The sequence below is a fragment of the Magnolia sinica genome, chromosome 18 (assembly GCF_029962835.1).
Source record: "Magnolia sinica isolate HGM2019 chromosome 18, MsV1, whole genome shotgun sequence".
Classification (NCBI taxonomy): domain Eukaryota; kingdom Viridiplantae; phylum Streptophyta; class Magnoliopsida; order Magnoliales; family Magnoliaceae; genus Magnolia; species Magnolia sinica.
The window spans coordinates 21845915-21868488 of NC_080590.1; the positions used below are offsets into that span (position 1 = coordinate 21845915).

Here is a 22574-nt window from a genome sequence, read left to right on the forward strand (position 1 = left end):
CATACTTTATGAGGGTATCGTGCATCAAGCGTCATGCTCTGGCAGAGTGTCGAGGAAGGGACGTGGATTTCTTGCAAAAGTCTTTCACAGGAGGTTCACGCAGAACTCAGGTGAGGCCAACTACGATGTTTGTGAGAAATCCTCTCTATCCATATGTTTTATGAGTCCCTTTTAGAACATGATGCTGAAAATGAACCGTTTCTAAAGCTCGAGTGAGCCAAAAAAGTAATAATTGAACTTTCACAGTGAAATAATCGTGGGCCACAAGTGTTTTGAATCATGTTAAGATTTGTCATTTCAGTTCATCCCAGTAATAATGAAGTTAATAACAGTATGGATGGCTTGTAAACATCACCGTTGAACCCCGGTAAGTTTCAACTGTAGAAATTTCCCCAACCACATTTTCCTTTAGCACGGCCCAATTAAGCTTTGAATACGGTTCATTTTTTGCGTCATGTCGTGAAACGAACTCACAAAAACAAACATCACAGTCGGCCCCACCGGGGTTCCTGGCGCAGGTACTTCTGCGAAAGGAAATCCGCGCTCTCGAGTGACTACCCTTGCGGTTCTAAGAAGACCCGAAAAGAAACTGGATCGTGTTTTATTCTGATCGTGAGTCAGGCGCAAATCGGAATTTTGGAAGGGGAAGAAAGGATGGGGTACGTGCTGAGGGTGAGGTTAGCATCCTTCTTCGCAGGAGCTGCAACGGCTTCTGTTTTGGGTCTTTACATCCTCCACAGGGATTACAAGATCGCCCACAATGCTCTTTCCCAACAGGTTAGAGTTCGCCCCCCCTTCTTCTCTGTTTCTGCGTTTGGCTATCTTTCGAGTCGTTTCTTTCTTGTTTCTCAATCCACTGAAATGCGAGCAAGAAAGGTTATTTCTTGTAATTTCTAGATGTACGAAACATTCGTATGCTTGAACAAACTCAGTAGGGGTGCCGCATCCTAGCCACTGCACGCCGAATCTGGACCGTCCAAATTGTGGGGCTTCTCGTGGATGGAGAATAGTTGAGATTATCGCACTGATCTGATGGTCTGATCAAAATTGTCTAATCAGTTTGATTTCTGGACGGTGCTTTTCCATTATCAGGATTTGTAGACAATAGGGGGAGTGATTTTCGTGCTGTGCTCCATCGAAACTGGACCTTCAATTTGGTTGGTCCGGCCTGTGTACGGTGGATGAGTTGCCACATTCAGGTGATGTCCAGCAGTGAAAGATAGTGCCCTCTCTCTCTCTCTCTCTCTCTCTCTCTCTCTCTCTCTCTCCTTTCATTTTTCATGCTGAAGTCCATCTGTGAGTAGTTTGGGGTGTGTTTGGATGCACTATTGATTCAATTGCAATTATTAGCATCTGAGCCCATAGCTTGACAGTAGATGGGGTGTGTCTCTATGTTAAGCTATCGGGTTTGAGCCCATCTTATCTATTAGGGCATTTTTGGATTGTGGGAAAAGAAAGGAAAGGGAAGGGAAAGAGTAATGATTATGCAATGATGGATTCCCATGCATTCCATGAGCACTATTGAAAGTACATGGATTCCATTTTTTGTGACTTGTTTGGATAGCAAGTGGAAACCTCATTTTTTATTATATTTTTTTTTTTTTAATTTTTTTTTTTGAGGGAAATACTCACCTTGTCTTTTGTGTTGGGGAAATTGACTATGGAAAACTGTAATGATTCTATGTGGATTCCACCCTCTTCCTTGCTATCCAAACAACACAAAAAATGTCACATCAATGGAAAACATTTTTCATTTTCTAGTTTTTTTGTGGTTTTCCTCCTATCCAAACACTCTCTAAAAGGAAACGGTCTGGGCTCCAAATTGAGATTGCACTACTTTTCAGTGCAACTTGCAAGAAGTGCAACTGTGATATGAAGGCTAATTCCTCATTATGAATGCTAGGGAACATTTGTTAATTTTTTCATTTCCTCTTGATTAAATGGAATGTATGGGATTTAGTTCACCATGTGCATCCAAATACACGGTTTATTTTCTGCTGCGAAGTTGAGCTAAGTTGGCTTCCAGCGAGAAGAATGACCGAAAATCAACAATGCACACGCAAAGTCAGAGTGATGATTAATGCAATTGACAATGTTGCTTCGTCGTTGTGACTACTATGAAATATCATCATTGCTTCTCTTGTTCCTAAGCCTGATTCAATTACTTGGAAATTGAGTTATTTCTTTCTCAGTTATACATATTCTAAGTTTTGGTTATCCTAGGTATTATTGCCAAATCAAGTCAAATATATTTGCTTGAAGTTTGCAAGCAAAGTTGATAAACTTTCAAGTCAACTAGGCCTGATTGTGCACTAGGTGATTGGGTTGGGAAAACTGGTCCCATTCTAGTTTCAGTGTGACTTGGCCTAGCTTCCCAGGTTGACTTGGGACTTGTTTGACTATTCTTACAACGAAAGAGAAGCAGCAAGAGGAGGAGAACAAGGATGAGGCAAGAAGGAGAAGATGCAAAAGGAGGGATAGGAGAATAAAAATGAGTTTTGTTTTTTATAGTACTCTTTATAATATATAATAAACTATAAAAAATGATAATAAAAAAACACTTTCTAATCCACTCGGTCAACCCACCAAGTTCTAGGTGAAATCAACCCAGTAATTGAGTCCCTAGTTGGCGCAGGAAAGGACATGAGATCGAGCACTGTCTTCCTCAAGGGGATAACTGCTCCGAATTCACAGAACTTCTTTGTACTCTTCACAGAGACTTCTCGAATCCATGAGGAAAAGAAAAAGAAAATAGAAAATAAATTCTATAAAATCCAAAATTGATTGATGAATGAAATAAATGAGTTCACAACCCTTTAAATATCGATATTAAGCAATGGAGGAAATTTCAGAATCAAACTACAACTAAAACTCCTAGAATTCGCAACTTACTATAAATAGTAAACTTACTATTTATAGACGGTCGTGATGTCTACTAGTGCGCAAGGTTTTGGCCAAAAATAGTAAGTGTCCTATTTGGCCTCACCACACTGTTCTCCTAATTATTCTAAGCACTTTTCATGTCGGGTGCAACTCCTAAAGCCCAACAAATGAAGAGTTATAATCAAACTAAAACTTACTATTTATAGTAAAAACGGAATTAAAACAGGGAAATAATCGTCGATCTGATGGTATTTTGTAAATCTGGCTAAAGTAGCTCGTCCTACCCCAAAATCATATAGTTTACGTCTGATAACTCATTCTAGTTTGCGAGATCCGTTTGTTTTAAGTTCTGACGGTCTGGATCATCTCCGTCTTTGATCGGGCCTTCTGGTCCATCTTGGCCATGAAATTATCCATGACCCGCTCTACATCACTAGTTGAGTCCTGTTTTGTAAACTATGCATTAGATATTGTCTACTGAAATGCCAATGAAGCGAAAATTCAGGGAAACCTTATAATAATGGGGATTTGGTAGATTCCTTCTTTGATCATTTAGTAGTTGAAGTAGTCTCTGAATGTGACATTTCACGACCCTCTTTAGGGAAGGGGGCCCCTGGAAGCTATCTTGGATCATTAACGAGATTAGGGACTTAGTGGCGCCATTAGGGCCTTCAATCTTTTTCCTATTGGGTTGGGTGAATTAGTTGATTTGCTTCCAAGGATACATTTCTCACCTTTGCTTATATGTTGAATCTTTTATCCAATGTCTTGATGGATTTTCAATAAAAGTTTCATTATAAACAAATAAAAATTTGCGTAACATTATTTAAGCACAATTTACACCAAAGGTGCTTGGCTCTTGATGCATACAGGCATCCATCACTATTAGGTGGACCCTCTTTGATTGTGGGATTGGATATCACCAGCCCATACTCTAACATATTTTTGTTATTTGAGAAGATCTTGTGTGAGTTTTGGAAGAAATTATTTTCTTGTAGAGGAAGAAAACTCTAAAAATTCAACGATGTGTATAAGTTATGATCTTTTCCTCTTTTCTTTTTTATTTTCTTATTCACATCCTATGTCAAATTTGTATTAGAGCGAGTTCATTTGTGGGCTTATTTGAGTTCAATCATGAGTAATGAGAGGAACATCTTGGAGGAAATAGTATGGAAATATGATCATTTGGAGGGAATGCTCCATGACATTTTATGTTGATTGGATATTTTGACAACGTTGACACAACATTGGGTGCCTCGTGCACGAGGTGGCAATGTTCTAGAATCAGATGTTAGTGGTTTAGACAATGTTCTGTTTGATCATTCTTGTGGTTGAACGAACGGCTGATTGGAGGACGTGACTACACACGATTTAAAAGTTGTGATGCTTCAGTTTCATGTAGAATCTGATTTCAGATAACATATTCAAGATTCATTAAGAGATGTCTGAGGATCTGATGAAGGATATGCCGGGGTAGACTACCACAATCCAAGAAGATATACATGAAGAGTCCATCAGTGGATTGATAGATTTATCAATTAGTGGATCAACAGATGGGTTAGTTGATGTAACAGACAATGGATTGTTGTTAGATTGGCAGAGGAAGAGATGAGTAGCTCAATTGTCAAATTGGCACATTGACAGTGCATGTCAAAGTTCAGATGAGCATGTTGTTTCTGTCCCAGTAACGACTAGAGCACATAAATCAGAGCCAACAGTGATAGTGACAACACTGTGTTGACAAGGAGTTGACACTTACAAGTCCATTATTGCAGAAGTGTGTGCTGACGCCTACAATGTAGAGCATGAAGGTGAAAAAATGATTCCATGATCTATGGCTCGATCTGATGCAAGTGATGCCAATTTGACACGTAGGTCTTCACTATCAACTGCCCCCAGAGCCAAGGAAGACACGTTATGAAGTCGGTTCAGTTTGACGGTTTGCTATCAACTATCAACTTGAGGATGAAGTCTTTTGGAGCCATGAGAAATTAACGCATAGGAGCCATCCATCACCATTAATGGACCCCTTTGATTATTGGGTTGGATGTAAAACAGCTCATACTTAAGATATTCAGATTGTTTTAGAAAGATTTTTGAAGATCTAGATTTTTTTAAGTAGTTATTATTTTTCTTTCTGATTTGAAATTTAGATGTCAATTTTTACAATATGATCTAGATCTAAATTAGTGAAGTTTGTGTTTGAAAGATCTCTCTAGGTCGTTATTTGTATTAGGCCTATTTAAAGACATCCGAGGCCACATATATGGGGGAGTTGATGAATGTAGATTGGAAAGTTTTTTGGTGAAAATATTTTTTTCAAAGGGAGAAAACCCTAAAAAATTTGTTCTCTTTGAATTGTCTGGGTTGTGCAAAAACCTGTTCTTCTCTTCTTCTTTTCTTCTTTTTCATCCATCCTACCTCAACTCCACTACACAGCCAAATGACCACTTTTTGTTGATGTTTCTATTTCAAGTACTATTGATCCCCACCCTATTGCTGAAGCTGGTTGTTGCTAGTCGCCACTCTCCATATCCCATGGCCCTTAATCAGAAAAGCCTTTTGATATTACCCTGAATCTGTCCAGTTGCCACTCTCTTGATCTGGAAGACCTGACACCAATGATGCTGCGACCACCTACTCTTCAGACCTGACACAGCTTCAGTTGTACCTCTTCAACCATATCCTTCTTCCAATGACCTTGTTGTTTGAAGTAGTCGAGCTGAGGTCACTTGTACTCAACATCTCTCAGGAGAGTTCGTACAGTTAGCCTTCCTCAGATATCCACGGCTGCTCATGGGGATAGCACAAGTTATTAGCCGAGTACGGATCTGAGTCTGGTACAAATCTTCTGGAAAGCTTTGGCCATTAGGGTGGTCCTTTCCTAGCATCTCCGCATGTATTGGCAGGCCTTGCTTCTGTTAGGGGAATGTCTCTTTTTATTGGTCCAACATTCCATCTGGCTTACCAGTTTGTTTGTCACCAATAAGACGGGACGACCCCATCATGCTTCGAATGTGACAGCATCTGATTGGTTTGAGCAAACAACCTGGTGAGTTGGGTGGTATGTTGTGATTCTCCCAACTTCAACTCACCCTCTTCTTTGTCAATAAAATGAGGGGATTTGTCTTCCTCAGCATGATATTCTTTGGCAACCTGAGGCAAAGCTCTATTCTGCTTACAGAAAAATTCCATCTTGTTACTTTTCCTGTTCCTTTCTCTTTACTTTCCATTCATCTTCTTGGCAGGTTCAGTTGGAGCTCTGCTCCTATTGATCGGCCAGCTTGGATCATATCTTGGACCAGGATTCCGACATCGAGTCTGCTTACACCCAGCAGCTGCTTCTTTTTCCTTTTTCTGCAACCTGTAGTTTGGCCTTTGAAGAACATCCGTCCTTGCTGTCACTGACCTGCTTTAGCTGGGTCATGGGAAATGGTCAAAGCCCACTGTCTGTAGAAAGAAAACTTGCCTGGTGTTCATTGCCTTTAGTATGTTTGTCACTTCTTCCCACCTTCATCTGTTTTCCAATTGACTAGCTTTAATAGACACCTTGTATTGTACCTCACTCCAAGAGACTGGCATGATCACGCATCTAATTAAAATTTGTTGGCTTGAGATCTTGATCATTGAAAATATTCAATCACAAAATTCGGTGTGATTATGGGAAGAAATGCTGACTCCTAACCACTACAAGTGTCTACACAAACCATATGTTTCCTTCTGTTTTTTGTTTATTTTCTCAATAGACATTAACAAGGCCAAGAAAGGAATAAACTCAGTTATGATGAATACCCATTGATAAACCTTCCTTGCTATCCAAGAACAACCAAGCCCATGAATGCATCGATGCTTGTAATAGAAAAGGTAAGAAGGGTATTATTTGTAAGCCAGATATCAAGAAGGCATGTGATCATGTTGAAGGGATTTTCTCAATTATATGTTGGGTCCTTTGGGATGTGGGGAAAAAATGGAAGGCTTGGGTTCAAGTCTGTTTTAAATTGGCAAAATATTCGGTGTTTGTAAATGGTGCACCAAAAGGGTACTTCTCTGCCTCTAGAGGTTTGAGATAGGGTGATTCATTTACTCCTTATTTATTTACGGTGGTGATGAAGGCATTTGGAAGGATGTTGGAACAAGGGGTTGCAGTAGGCTTGGTGGAAGGATTTCGGGTGGATAATTCTAATTGCCAAATTTCACACCTTTAGCATGCAGATGACACTTAACTCTTATGTGAGGCAGATGAATCGAAAGTAGATAACCTTTGGTTGGTCATTACATGCTGTGAGGTGATTTCGGGATTAAAGGTTAACATTGGTAGAAGTTAATTGTTGGGGGTGGGTTGAAATTGAGGGTGATGCAACTTGATTTGGATGTAGGGAGGATTCTTTTCCATCTTCTTATTTGGGCCTTCCCTTATGTATAGGTAAACCGGCCAAGCATTGATGGGATTAAGTGATTGAAAGGTTTGAATGAAAATTGTCATCTTGGAAGGGTAGGCATCTTTCTTTGGGAAGTAGGCTCACATTAATTAAGTCGGTAATGTCAAATCTCATGATTTATTTTATGTTCACCTATAAATGTCCAAAATGAGGTCCCTTATCCAAAGAAGGGCCCTTGTCCATCCAAACATTTGTTTGATTTGCATGGGAGATGCTGAGTTGGTCGACCTCCTTTTCATCCATATTGCCCCTTTGCTAGGAAAGTTTTCCCTTCCATATCACTTCAGTGATGCCAAAGTCAATTGACCACCTCTTATGGGCTTGGCATAGAGTTACGGTGGGTGGAGCTTGGAAAGCTATTTGGAGGCTTCTTGCATTGGGAATTCTATAGTTTATTTGGAAAGTCCGGGACGATCATTGTTTTCAAAACAAGGAATCTTCAATCGAAGAGTTATTTACTTAGTGAAAATTGTTGCTTCGAAATGGGCCTCATATGCAAAAGTAGCGAAGTCTGCTAATCTTACTTCTTGGTTTTTGTCCTAGTTTTTTGTTGTATTCTTTCCCCGTCTTTTGGCAGGCTTTTGTTGCCATTCGTCCACTCAAAGGTACATTCAATGGTGTGGCTAAAAGAAAAATCTGGTTATTTTTTGGTGAAGTCCTTTTTATGATTATTATTGGAGGTTAAAGAGAGTAGTTCAAGTGTTACATGGCTCATGTTTGGCGTTGTGGTGCTCCTTCAAAGGTGGCGGATCTTGTTTGGTTAGCAGGGTGGAATAAGGTACTCACGGTTGATAATTTGCGTATGCGTCAAATGGTTATTCCAAATGTGTGCTTATTATGTTTTTAAGATGGGGAATCAGTCGAACATCTCCTTATCCCTTGTCCTTTGCTACAAAGATTTGGAATGGTTTCTTCAATCTGTTCGGAATCGCATGGGTTGTTCCGAGTTCAATTAATCAAAGTTTTTATTTATTTATAGCTTGGCATGGAGGGGGCAAAGTTAAAGTTGGGAAGTGAGTTTGGCATCCGTGTCTTTTAGCAAGTTTATGGAGTATTTGGTTGGAAAGGAACAATCATAGTTTCAAAAATCAAAAGAGTCGTATTGTGGAAGTATCCAATAGAGCCAAATTGAACATAATGGAATGGACACAAGCATCTAATGTATTGGTCTCTGATCAGTTTCCCGCTTTGTGGTCAGAGTTGTAGAGGGTCTTTTGGGTGTAATTTTATTTTTTCTGTTCTTTTGTATTCTTTGGCTTTGGCCTTTTTCTAATAAAATGATTATTGTTTAAAAATAAAAATAAAATCCAAGAACAATCAAATAACTTTTTTTTTTCTTTTCTTTTTTGGGTAAAATGGGACTAACGAGGATTCTTTTTTAACTTTCCTTTCATTTCTTTTCTTTTTGGTAAGACGTAGTGGGTTTTTACATAAAAATGGTCTGTAGCTATGTGGGAGATATTAGCTTTTGGTGTGGCCTTTCAGAATCATTGTATGTGTGCATGTGGATGGAATACCTTGTGTTATGGGTAAAAATGGATTGACCAGATGTACGAGACAACTGAGCAGCTAGACTAGATGACTATTTTCTTATTCATCATTTTGTGGTTGTTATTGCTTAATTGCTTGGGCAGTTGTGTCATGTGAATCCATGTTTAAGGACTATGATAACTTTTTCATGATTTAAGAGCTTGAATACTTGTTAATAGTTTAAGAGCCAGGATAATTATTATTTATGCTTGTGGGAACTTGGAAGGGACTTATGAAATGACCTATTGGTTCTTTGGGGATGAGTAATGACTGCACTACACAACATGGTTTATCGAACTGAATGCCTGCCTCATGGATGCCTTACATGTGACTTATGTCTACATGGAGACATATGTTATGCCAACACACGCTAGAGACCATTACTATACATCTAGGAATGATCCCTTGCCATGTCTCTGTCAGCTTTTGAGCCATGTAACTTTGCCTGCGTCCTACACGATTTCATTGTTTGAGGCCTTAAATGACGGCCTAAAAATATAGATGAAAAGTGGTGATGATTTTTTGAGTTTTTCAGTATGGTTGGTAAGGGAAAAAGCTATTGGGAGTATTTTAGGTATCGAGATCCACTGCTTGAGATTAGTTGTTTAGGTTCTAGCATAAGTGAGTCATAGAGTTTAGTTGGTGAATTTTAGATTGGTTTTGGCTCCAAGACGGATGAAGCTCTTTTCTCTTTTTCTTAGTGATCTCTCCTGTAAACTTGACTCCGTCTTCTCCTTTATTTGCTGAGCTTAGTTGATTGAGATTTCTGCTGCATCATCCCTGTTCTTGTTACGGAGCTAGGATTCATTCCTATAGGTGATTCTTACATCCTCTAGGGAAATGGCTGGATTGCACCAGATATTGCATGTGCTTGAGAAGGAACACTTGACTCCAATAAACTTGATAAACATCTAGGCTCCAAAAAGTAAAAAAACATGATCCCCCTACCTAGGTTAAATGTGTCGTCTCCACATGAACTTTTAAGCATTTTTTCTGTAAACCACAGAATAGAAGTAATCATGTTAGAAATATCGAGGGTTGAGTTTAATCATGTGTCATGAGATGATAATCCTATTGCAAGTACACATGTTAAGGAGGATTGATGGGGACATCACGCGCAGACGTGCAGTCATGCTGCCCTCCTACGCATGTACGCCAGAAGGAGGGCCCCACCGTCGATCTGGATCGATGCCGACGTCCAGAGAGGGCCTCTTACCTAGAAGACGAAGTTTTGATTCAAAAGAGTGGGCCCGTTAGTCAAGAAAAGCTCATCATGGGATCTCATGATCGTGGCCCACTAGTCTGATTGAATTTATATTTTAGGTTTTGCTTATTAATGTTATTTAGAACATCATGGACGCTTTAGATTTCTTTGATTAGTTTTTATTTTGGTTTACTTTATCGCTAAGTAATAGGTTGCGCACATGGCGCGAGTTTTTGGGTATAAGATTTTCTTATAAATAGGCACTCCTTGTAGCTTTTTTTTTAATGGATTGAATATTAATAAAAATTCCGCGTTTTCCTACTCTCTGAGTTGTGAAGCCTAATTGGGTGCGAAGCCCTCCCTTCATCGAAGGGTTAACTACCGTGGTGCGAAGCCACATCTATCCCGATTCACCCCTATCCATCGCCATCTCTACTACCCATCTTCTACCATCCCTTCTTCTCATCTCACCCCATCATCTACACTTCGAATCAATCATCTATTGTAGCAATTCTCCTCCCCACAGCAGAATTTCAGAATCTGGCCATACAGAAGGGTTGAAACTTCGGCGAAGCACCACACACAAACCGTACATCAGATCGAGCTGAGATTTGAGAGTTTTGGAGTCCATCCCTGGCCGACTAGGGCCAAGGTGGCCTTTTTCTGAATAGTGGGCCCCACACACGTGCGGCCAAGATCACACGCATGTGCGTCTGGGCCATTGTTATTGTCCACGCGTGCGGTACTTCTCTGGTTCGTCTCTCTCCTCTCTTTCACTCCGCTTTCACCTAAAATCCCTAAACCTAACCCTAAATTACTCAAATCTCCAATTTTATGCCTCTTTTCTTACCCTGGGGTTCCTTAATTTGAAATTGGTGAATCCCTTGGATTAGGGACTGATTACTATGCATGTGTGGATGATTATTTCTTATCTTTGAGTATCGTTTGGTTCATTATTTTTATTGATCCAGCCCTATCATATGTAGGCCTGGACCCGCATAGATTCCCCTTAATTGAATGTTTGGACTTTCATGTGGGATATGGAATTTGTGTAATTGTTTCTGAACTAATGTGATCTTAAGCCTGAAATCTCGCATATCATATTTAATTTTCATGTCCTGCATCAAATTTGGTATCAAAGCCTAGGGTTCTTGTAGGGGAATTCATTACATGTTTAGGGTTTGGTTGTTTATGTCCATTATGCATCAATTCTCATCATATATGGCTGTTTAGAGGTCCATAAACCCTAACATAAGCTGCTGAAATTTTCTGTTATCCCCTTATTTGAATTATTTTAGAAATTAACTTAGTTTTTTATTTCTAGGTTTAGAAACTTTTCTTTTCTGTTTTTTATAAACTAATTTTTAGAAACTAATTTCCTTTCCTCTTTCTTTTTTAGAAACTAGTTTACTTTCCTTTTTCTTTTTTAGAAACTAACTTTTTATTTTTAGAAACTTTCCTTTTTCTTTTTCTTTAGAAACTAGGTTGTTTTTTTTAAAAAGAAACTTTTTAATTTGTTTTTTTTAGAAGCTTTCCTAATTTGTTTCTTTAGAAACTTTCCTAATTTGTTTTTTTTAGAAACTTTCCTAATTTGTTTTTTATAGAAACTTTCCTAATTTGTTTTTATTAGAAACTTTCCTTTTTCGTTTTTAGAAACTAGGTTGCTTTTTTTTAGAAACTTTCCTAACTTGTTTTAAAAACTTTCCTTTTTCGTTTTTGGAAACTAGGTTGTTTCTTTTAAATTTTTTTTTTTTTTTAAATTTCTTATATTTTGACAACTATATTGCTGAATTTTGGTTTGCACCCTATACTAAACATGGAACAATTGCAAGAGTCATTAAACAAGCTGTCATAAAAGTTGGAGTTTATGATTAAACGCTTGGAAATGGACCAATATTTAGAACAACTTGATGTGCGCATTACCCGATTAAAGACCATCGCCAGGACAAACCCCACCATTGGGGTAGATGTCCCATCTTAGGTAGGTGGCCTGGTGGATAGACCAATGAATGGAGTTGGTGAAGGAATCAATTATGGGTGTGCACCCGTGCACCCACCCCATGAGAGACATCAAGACCACTATTTTGAGGGGTACGACATGTGCGGCCTTGTGGCTGGAGAGAGTGCACCAGACGCTAGTGTAGAGTTACCCACTGAGGCCATTCCGATAATGGATGAGTTACGTGATGTCTTTCCTGATGATCTACCGGATGAGTCTCCCCCTAAGAGGGATATAGAGCACACCAGAACATGGGACACCGTAATACCTATAGCCGAGTTTGCATTTAATAGTTCTGTTGATAGGTCCACAAGTCTCAATCCTTATAAAGTCGTTATTGTTTATAAACCTGGGAAACCTATTGATCTTATCCCTATGTCACTGTCCTATAGGGTGTCAGAGCCTGCAGAGTCTTTTGCGCATTACATTCATTCATGGCATCAAGAAATCAGGCAGAAGATCACTACTAGTAATGACAAATTTTCTGCAAACCAACCTAAACGTTTCAAAGAATTCAATATTGGGGACTTTGTGATAGTTCGCATTTGGCTGAGCGGTACTCTCTGGGGGCCGTTCGTAAGTTACATACGCGTAGCGCTGAACCCTTCAAAATTATAAAACGAAACGGTCTCAATGCGTATGAGGTATATCTTCTACCTTCTATGGGAATTAGTTTCACATTCAACGTGGAGGATTTAGTTACTTTTCAGGGGACCACTGATATTTTGTCCGGCCCTTTGTCTACCCGTCCTCATTCTCCATATTTATCCCTTGAACCATGGTCTCTTCCCGATCCATTTTTCTAGCCTCTAGCCCACTCTTCCTGACCTTTCTTCCCATCCTCTACCTCCCATACCTACCATTCTCGACCCATTTTTCCAGCCTCTATGTCTCATACCTACCTGTTCCGACCCATTTTCCTAGCCTCTACCTCCCAAACCTACCTGTCCCGACCCACTTTCCTAGCTTCTGCATCCCATACCTATCCTTCCCAATCCATTTTTCCAGCCTCTACCTGCCATACCTACTCGTCCCGACCATCTTCCCAGTCTCTACCTCCCATACCTATCCTTCCCAACTCATTTTTCTAGCCTTTACCTCTCATACCTAACCTTCACACACCCAAAAAGGAAATAGAAGATATCCTGGACTATCAGATAGTTTCAATGTCGGACGACAGGTTTCAGAAGTACCTGGTTACATGGAAGTCACGCCCAGCTTCAGACAACATGTGGCTAACTGAGGAGGAGCTTTAGAGACTTGATCCTGACATCTTGGAGCGGTTCAGGAGTTTTATTTCGCCAGTGGCGAAATCTTCACAGCTGGGGAGAGTTGATGGGGACATCACGCACACACGCTCACTCACGCTGCCCCCTACGCATGTACGCTAGAAGAAGGAGGGCCCCATCGTCGATCTGGATCGATGACGATGTCCAGGGAGGGCCTCCTACCTAGAAGACGAAGTTTTGATTTAAAAGAGTGTGCCCGTTAGTCAAGAAAAGCCCATCATGGGATCTCATGATCGTGGCTCACTAGTTAGATTGATTTCATATTTTAGGTTTTGCTTATTAATGTTATTTAGAACACCATGGACACTTTAGATTTCTTTGATTAGTGTTTATTTTGGTTTACTTCATCGCCAATTAATAGGTTATGCACATGGCGCGAGTTTTGGGGTATAGGGTTTTCTTATAAATAGGCACCCCTTGTAGCTTTTTTTTAATTTTTAATTTTTTTTTTAAATTTTATGGATTGAAGATTAATAAAAATTCTGCGTTTTCCTACTCTCTAAGTTGTGAAGCCTAATTGGGCCCGAAACCCTCCCTTCATCGAAGGGTTAACTACCGTGGTGCGAAGTCACATTTATCCCGATTCAACCCCATTCATCGCCATCTCTACTACCTATATTCTATCATCCCTTCTTCTCATCTCACCCCATCATCTACACTTCGAATCAATCATCTATTGCAGCAATTCTCCTCCCCGCAACAGAATTTCAGAATCTGGCCTTACAGGAGAGCTGAAACTTTGGTGGAGCACTACGCACAAACCGTACATCGGATCGAGTTGAGATGGGTGTTTTAGAGTCCATCCCTGGCCAACTAGAGCCAAGGTGGCCTTTTTCTGAATAGTGGGCCCCACACACGTGCAGCCGAGTTCACACGCATGTGCGTCTGGGCCATTGTTATTGTCCATGTGTGCGGTACTTTTCTGGTTTGTCTCTCCTCTTTTTCACTCCGCTTTCACCCAAAATCCCTAAACCTAATCCTAAATTACTCAAATCTCCAATTGTATGCCCTTTTTCTTACCCTAGGGTTCCTTGATTTGAAATTGGTGAATCCCTTGGATTAGGGACTGATTACTATGCATGTGTGGATGATTATTTCTTATCTTTGAGTATCGTTTGGTTTATAATTTTTATTGATCCAGCCCTATCATGTGTGGCCTGAACCCACATAGATTCCCCTTAATTGAATGTTTGGACTTTCATGTGGGATATGGAATTTGTGTAATTGTTTCTGAACTAACGTGATCTTAAGCCTGAAATCTCGCATATCATATTTAATTTTCATGTCCTGCATCAAGGATATCTCTCTCATTAGTTTCTATTGGGTCCCATCATCCGTTATCTTAAATCGTTCAAAAATAAATAAATCATTTGTTGTCTTAATGGATGGTTGTAACTTCTCCGTCTTCCTCTTGAATGGCAACATATAAGATTTTTTTAGCACCAAAAAGAAAGGATATACAAAAGGGTGGGTGAAGAGGGATGATGAGAAATTGTCTGTCTTCATTCATGGTTATGGGGACAGGTGATCCCCTCAGATTTCCAAAATATCTTCCCATTTACAACCATTGAAGTGGGTACTCCCCACATATTCCAAAATATCTTCCCTTGGAGGATCACATCTACGTTCTCCTGGTCCTATCTGTTATTCTGCTCTCCACATAAACCAAACCTCAGGGCTAGTCACAATAATATTTTCTTTTCCTTTTCATGAAATCCGCTACTTCCTAGCTTGAATGATTCTTTCTATTGATCCTAGCACGACCCGCTGTATTTTGAAAATGCCCAATAACTGCCTCCATAGAGAGCTCACAGTTAATGAATATGTGGTTCATTGATCCTGCATCCCTGAGTTATAGGGAGCAAACATTTGCAATAATCATATTCCTCCGGAGGTTATCAACTTGTAACACTATGTCCTTGGCAACTAATCATCCAACTCAACTACTCTTGGGGGCTAGGGAATCTCCATAGACACGCCAAAGGTTCAGTTTGAACAATCCTGCCTTTACTTTTGAGCTTCTTTTAGAAGGAGTTTTCTAAGAAGAGACCTAATCTTTCCCCCTATCCATCGCCATTTGTATCAATACTGGGGGAGATGATAGCATCCGGCACACAATCTTTGAGTCAAACGAAATTCTCCATCTCCTTATCTACGAGATTTCTTTGGAATGAAGGGGACCAGATCATCACCACCCCCAATGCACTAAAGCATTTAGACATAAATCCCCCAACATGCATGATAGTTGGCACTTCTGCTTCTCTCAGATCTTTAGTAAGGAAAAGCAATCTCATCTCTTTGAATTTGGCATCAAGAAGCAAATAATTTTGATGCAGTTCATGTTTAAGCTAAAGTGATTGTAGAAAGGGAAGGAGGTGAATACTCGAATGCCAAAGATCTATTTCGTCTCGTCCCTTAGTCCCGTCAGTAAACAGTCTATAGTTTCTTCTGGCCCGAAGTCCCATCAGTTGAGTGCTGCTTTACGTGATAGGGGCAGTGGAAGATACTTCCTGAACCCTTCGTTCTGTCGGTATACGTGTTAGTCGGACAGTATGATGTATATTCCTTGTTCTGTTAAAACTCATTGTTTATAATAATGTACTTACTCAGGGTTGAGTTCTTTCAGATTTTTCAATTCAGTTTACTGATATTTTCTTTTTCCTTCTGCTTGCTTATCTTGCTCCTGCTCAACTTTCATTTACTCTAGGAGTTAGTTGCTAGAATGTTCTAAATTTATCCAAGGACCTATTCATACTAAGAAATGTATATTCCTGAGACATATCAAAAAGTTTTTATTCATCTTAGAAGGTAACCTTGGGTAATTGTTTGTTCTAAGAAAAAAACTTGGATATTTGTTTTTCCATTGATTACAAGGAAATCTCACCAAGAAGTAAAAGTACGACAAGCATCACATCCTCATGGGAGAATTACTGAACAAAGTCTAACAACTTCAAATGTCCATGAAAATTAGAACTGTACACGAACCAAGTTAGCTTGGTTAGCTCGCTTGACTCGATTCGAAAAAGTTCAATTCAACTCGGTTCGAAACTGAGTTCAAGCCGAGTCGAGCTGATTTTTCGAGCTCGAAAAAATTTCGAACCGAGTTCAAGCTTGCCCGAGCTCAACTCGACTCGGATCGAACCCCAACTCGAATCGAACTAGCTCGGTGACTTGGTTATTTTGATATTGATGTTGCTCACCAAGTGTTTGATGAAATGACTCAACATCGTGTCGGCTGGTAGCGAGGAAGGTATGGATATGTAACGAATACCCTAGTATCTTGATTTTGATGTTGCCTACTAAGTGTTTGATGAAATACTTGTAAATTGCTCTTGCTGTTTTTCATACTGTGAGAAATTGAAGGTGCACTCCATGTGTTTGTGAAAATGCCACACAGGCTCGATTTTGGCTCGAACTGGCCCGAGCTGCTGACCGAACCGAGCCAAGTTGGCCAGTCAGGCTCGAGGACCGAGCCGAGCCGAGTTCGAGCTGGGGTTAGCTAGTGGACGAGCCGAGTTGAGCTATGCCAAGCTCGACTTGGTTCGACTCGTGTACACTTCTAATGAAAATTGTTTCGTTGATAACCTTTCCACTTTCAATGAGCCTGTCAATGAATGCCAACAACGCCAAGAAAAGCAGTATCAGCAATGTCAATTACCCTCCTATACACTAATGCAAAACATTTATTACTAAAATTCAGGGGTAACATGAGGTCTTGCCTTACATATATACTGGTACATTCCATGGGATGAATGGTCATAAATGTGAGGATTTAGTTAAAATCAACGGCCAAGAGATTATAGAGGACATTGCCACGGGTGCTAGAGTCCAGATGTTGCCAAGACAGCATATTTGGAATGTAAATTTAGTAGGAATAGTCATAAATGCGAAGATTTAGTGAAAATCAACGGCCAAGAGATTTCTCAAAGTGATTTGTGGCCTTACTTGGGCTATTATTCAATAGGATAGAGAGATTGAGAAGATTGTTTCCAATAGAATTATCATTTGGTGGATGAGACAAAAATGTGCCTCTAGTGTGTTGTGTGATCATTGCATGCCAGTGAAACTTGAAAGAAAAATTCAGTAGACAACCGCTCAACAATCTATTTTCTTGGGGCAATAGAGTGGTAATGGTAAGGGGATCCAATTTTGAGAGGATCTTTTGTTCGGAGAAAGACCTGTTAGGGAAGTCTTCCCGAGACTCACTTGTTTTGCCCTGGATTTGGGAGTAACCATAAATCAGTGTTTCACCTCTTCAGGCAATGCAGTGGTTTGTGCTCCTCTTTGTAGAAGGAATGTGATGGATGACAAAGCTGTAAAGTTTGCCTAGAGGCAGGAGTCTATTCATGGATTCTCCCCTACCTTTGGTGAGAGGGACTCAATGATATGGTCTTTGGACAAGTAAGGTCGCTTCTTCTATAATTTGCTTCCGTAGAATGTGGTGGATTTTTGCTGTTAGTGTGGTCTTATAAGGCCCCTCCCAAGATCGTGGCATTCATGTGGTTGGACTTGGTGGGGAGGAATTGGGTGTTAATGATAGATAATCTTCAGAAGAGGTCAGTGGTGTAACCTAACCACTGCGTGATGTGCTTGTAGGATGTGGAGATGATGGACCACTTGTTTATTCATTATTCCTTCTCTCAAAAGTAGAGTTGTACACAAGTCGAATTGAGTCGAGCTTGGCACAACTCGACTCGGCTCAGCCACTAGCTGACCCCAGCTCGAACTCGGCTTGGCCCGACCCTCAAGCCTGATTTGCCAGCTCGGCTCGGTTCAGTCAGCAGCTTGGGCCAGTTCAAGCCAAGATCGAGCTTGTGCAACATTTTCACAAACACATGGAGTGCGCCTTCAATTTCTCACGGTACATATGCAATTTACAGGTATTTCATCAAATACTCAGTAGGCAACATCAAAATCAAGATACAAGGTTATTTGTTTCATATCCATACCTTCCTTGCCACCAGCCGACACTTCGTTGATTCATTTCATCAAACACTTGGTGAGCAACATCAATATCAAAATAACTGAGTCACCGAACTGGTTCGATCCGAGTTTGATTCGAGTTGGGGTTCGATCCGAGTCGAGTCCAGCTTGGGCAAGCTTGAACTTGGTTCGAAATTTTTTCGAGCTCAAAAAATCAGCTCGAACTCAGTTTCGAACCGAGTCGAATCGAGCGAGCTAACTTGGTTCGTGTACGGCTCTACTCAAAAGGTGTGGGAGAAGGTTTTAGCTTCCTTCAGCATGGCATGGGTGATGCCTGGGACCATCTTAGGCCTTTTCCTTGCTTGGCACGGGGGAGAGTTTGTTAAGAAGAAGAGAGTGGTGCAAATACTAGCCTTATTAGTAGTAATTTGGGCCATCTGCGGAGATAGGAACAATTGGAGTTTCAGGAACAAAAGCGGGTCAGAGCTGAATGTATATAATAGAGCAAGACTTGGTGTAATTAGTTAGGCTGTTTATCTTAGGGATTTTGGTCAAGAAGATCGGCCATTGTTTTCTAGGCTGTTCTGATTGTAATTCTTTGAGCTTCACCTTGTTTTTGAATAAGAGTTCATTACCTTTCAAAAAAAAAAAGAAAAAAGATTTTCATGGGGCAGAATGTTGGGCAATTAAGAGGCAATATGAGCTGACGATGACTGTTGCAGAGAAGAGGATGCTGAAATGGATGTTGGAGAAGACTAGGAAGGGCAGAGTCAATAATGAACTCAGTCGAGGCTGCCTAAGAGCATGAGATAGAATGAAGGGAAGCTTACTGAGACGGTCCTTCCCTATGCTAAGGAATATGGAGTTGCAATAGTAAGGAAGGGAGCTTTGGTTAGTAGAAGGATCGGAAATGAGGGGAAGACCTAAAATGGCTTGGATTAAGGTGTTGAGAAGGGATATGAAAGCTTGTTCACCAAGGCTAATGCCCTAGATAGGAATGATTTGTGGAACAAGATTCGTAAAGCCAACACCAAATAACCACTCAAAAAAAGAAAAAAAAAAAGGAGAAAAAGAAAAGTCAATGCCACATTACTTGGATAAATGCTATGAGGTGATGATTGAGGGCATTGAAATTATAGATTTGTGGGAGTTATTAGATAATTTTCTTTTTTAAATTTGGCACTATCATGCAATTGGCATATGAGTTATTTTTAATAGGTCAATTGGTCTAATAGATTCATGCATGATGCATTTCACGGTTCTGGCATTCATTGTATTTGCCATGGAATACATGATAATTAGTCTCAGTTGGGTCATTTGAGATGAATGGCAAAAAAAGGATTCATGTAGCTGACCCCAATTAGTTGGGATAAGGCTCAGATGATGATGATGAGTTTGGTCATTTGAACAAAGTAGAAAGTGTGTAAAGTTGTTAGGTCATAGTGAGTTTGTTCATGCATTAACCCAGGAACAGCTTTCAAATGTTGAAAAAAAGCAGAAAGCATCAAAGGTGTTAGGTCATAGCTTGTGCATGCATTAACCCAGGACTAACTTTCAAATGTGATGCAGCACGGAGCGGTAATCATGCCCAATCTAAAATAGATGAAGATGGATTGAAAATACCAGATTTAACACCTTGCTCTTGCTCGGGTGGTAGACTCTTGGGAGTTTCAACACCCGGTCAAGGGTTCGAGTATCCATAGGTGGTGAAAGCCCACTACTGCGTGAGTGTGTGGGGGTGTGTGTGCGTGTGTAAAAATAAAAATAAAAATACCAGATTTAAGATTGAAGCCCTCCAATGATGTAGAAATTCTCTAAAATAGATACATAGGGACTCTCAAGAAGCCTTGAAAACCCTTATTAGATTAAATTACTAAAAACAAATAAGAAGAATCACTCTTCTCATGACTAGAAACAAAGAAACAAAGGAAAACTGCAAAGCTTCGTTCAATCAATAATACCATGCTAAAATCCGCAACTCCCTTAGGGCTACATTTATAACCACCTAAACAACTCAACCAAGTTTCTGAGTCTAAAACAGTCGAATCTCAACTTACTATCATATGATAAACTTTCTAAACCTATCACTCAATTGGATTTAGATGGATGTAACACTCACCTACAAACTTTCCTAAGCCAACCAAATCCAAATTGAATTAAAACAATCTTGGATCAGTGGCCTAACTGGATGAGGACTCTTAACTAAGATAATAACTAAGAAACTAATTTTGGCTTGATCAGGGGACTTTTAGTTTCGAACTCTAGGACCCAACATGAAAGCCTTCTCTAAATCATGAACTACCTAATTTGACTCTTTGTGGATCCCACGTAATGACATCATTAACAATGCCCAAACTTTCCATCATAGCCCTATACCCTATCGGTAAATTGGTCACGGGTTCAATACCCTTGTCTCTGTTAGGGGGCGTTTGCTACAGAGCATTAGATGGGATTAGGTGGGATAGAATTGCAATTGGTCCCATGCAATTCCATCCAGCATTTGGAGAGGATGGGAAAGGTTGGGATTAGGTGGGATGGAATTGCATTTAGTCCCATAGAATTGCATCCAGTCCCATGCAGGATTTCCGTGGATTTTGAAATCCAATACACATGTGGGCTACATTGATGCATGCGTTTATCCATACCATCCATCCATATACACCGTTTACACGTGACATTATGGTTATATATGTGTACAAGTGAATGACATCCATTTTGAATTTGGTCCGTTGATTACAATTCCATGATCCACCAAACATGATTTTTCTTAATACCATGTTTCCCCATAGCAAAATTTTTATCCCAAACATGGGATTGGATGGCTACAATATCATGGTATTTCCAGACATGCAATCATTGTGTAATAATGATGTTAATCCCATCTAATACAATTCAATACCATTCAATTCCACAGACCAAACATGCCCTTAACTTCTTCTATACTTGTCTGAACCATGTCATCTTGGACCTGTTGGAAAGGTGGCCTGATAGTCCATCCAAAGATTTCAAAATGCATTTTACAGCTGCAGGATACATTTGATTCGACATGGACTGCAAACTCTTTTGGTCCCATCTGGTTCATGTTCCATATGATCCTTGTAAATTAGCATAAGCAAACAAGATGACCTTGGAAACAAGAAAGATGTCTTGCTCAAATGTGCATATTGATGCACTCATGGTCTGGAAATATGTTGAAAAATGGAGTACCCTTTTTTTTTTGAAAGGTGTACCATTTTCATTGTTACCAGACAGAAACAAATGCAGGAGGTGATGTGAGAAATGTCTCATGTTACAATACATATAATAGTATTTACCCAAATGTGTGAAACGGATTTGAGAAATGGGAAGCAAGAAAGTTTTGTTTCTTTCTTTTTATAGTAACTTCTCTCCTTCTTACATAAAATATTCTGTTGGTTGTGGTAACTATGTGCTTGAATCACTCCCGAAATCATAGGTTGGATAGATCTGCACCCTTAGTCACCCCTAAGCAAGGTGAACGGGTTCCACTGAAAAGTTGTGACTCTGAAAGCTGTAATTAACATTCTTGCATCAAACATGGATATTCTTAATGAAAGGTTTAGATGACATTTCAGTTAAGAGTGTTGAATAAGCTTTGCACTTTCGTCTGAAATGCTGAATAAGCTGTCGACTTTTGTATCTGTGTTTCTCCAGGTTAACAGCCTCTACAAATCCGTCGATGAGCGTATCTCAGCATTGGAAAAACTGAAAGAAGCAGAACCGCCTGCACGATTGGAGGCTACGGAGTAGAAGGTGAGATCATCATTCCTAATGGGGCCTAATGTTTGTAGCCAGGTGGATTCTTTTTGAAATAATTACAGTCTAACGGATCTGTATTTGATGACCCGAGAGGAGTTAAAATACAAAATTGTGATTGGCATGAAGTTCTATTGCTTTCTTCTTCTTCTTCTTATTTTCAATGGATGAGAATGTTACTCTAGAAATGGCGCATGAACAATACGCTGTTCCGATATTTTCATATAGGTTGGTTATCCCTATACAATTGGAGCACAAGTCACAACTATCTTTTGTTGTTCCTATTTCACCTCATGTCTTCGATGGTCTTCAGATTAGTTTAGGCTATGTTTGGATGCAGAGACTGAAATGATTTGCAAACACTCAGTTCAGTGAAGAGGCAACAAGATCGACAGTGGTGGATATCCCATTTTGAAATATCCGCTTCAAGTCATGTTTCATATTGAATATATTTCCATTTAAAACCAAATAGCATCTGGCCTGTTCGAACGTGAATAAGCTCATGATGCAGTGCAATCAGAACGAATTCATCC

The 22574-nt window shown here is 39.9% G+C and overlaps 1 protein-coding gene across 1 annotated transcript; it reads left to right on the forward strand.

Moving 5' to 3' along the window:
• Positions 1–505: 505 nt before the first annotated feature.
• LOC131233004 (uncharacterized) lies at positions 506–22169 on the forward strand. The gene is made up of 2 exons (XM_058229557.1): positions 506–777; positions 21940–22169. Exons 1-2 carry the CDS (start codon positions 655–657, stop codon positions 22033–22035), a joined length of 219 nt encoding a protein of 72 aa, XP_058085540.1. The 5' UTR covers positions 506–654; the 3' UTR covers positions 22036–22169.
• Positions 22170–22574: the final 405 nt, after the last annotated feature.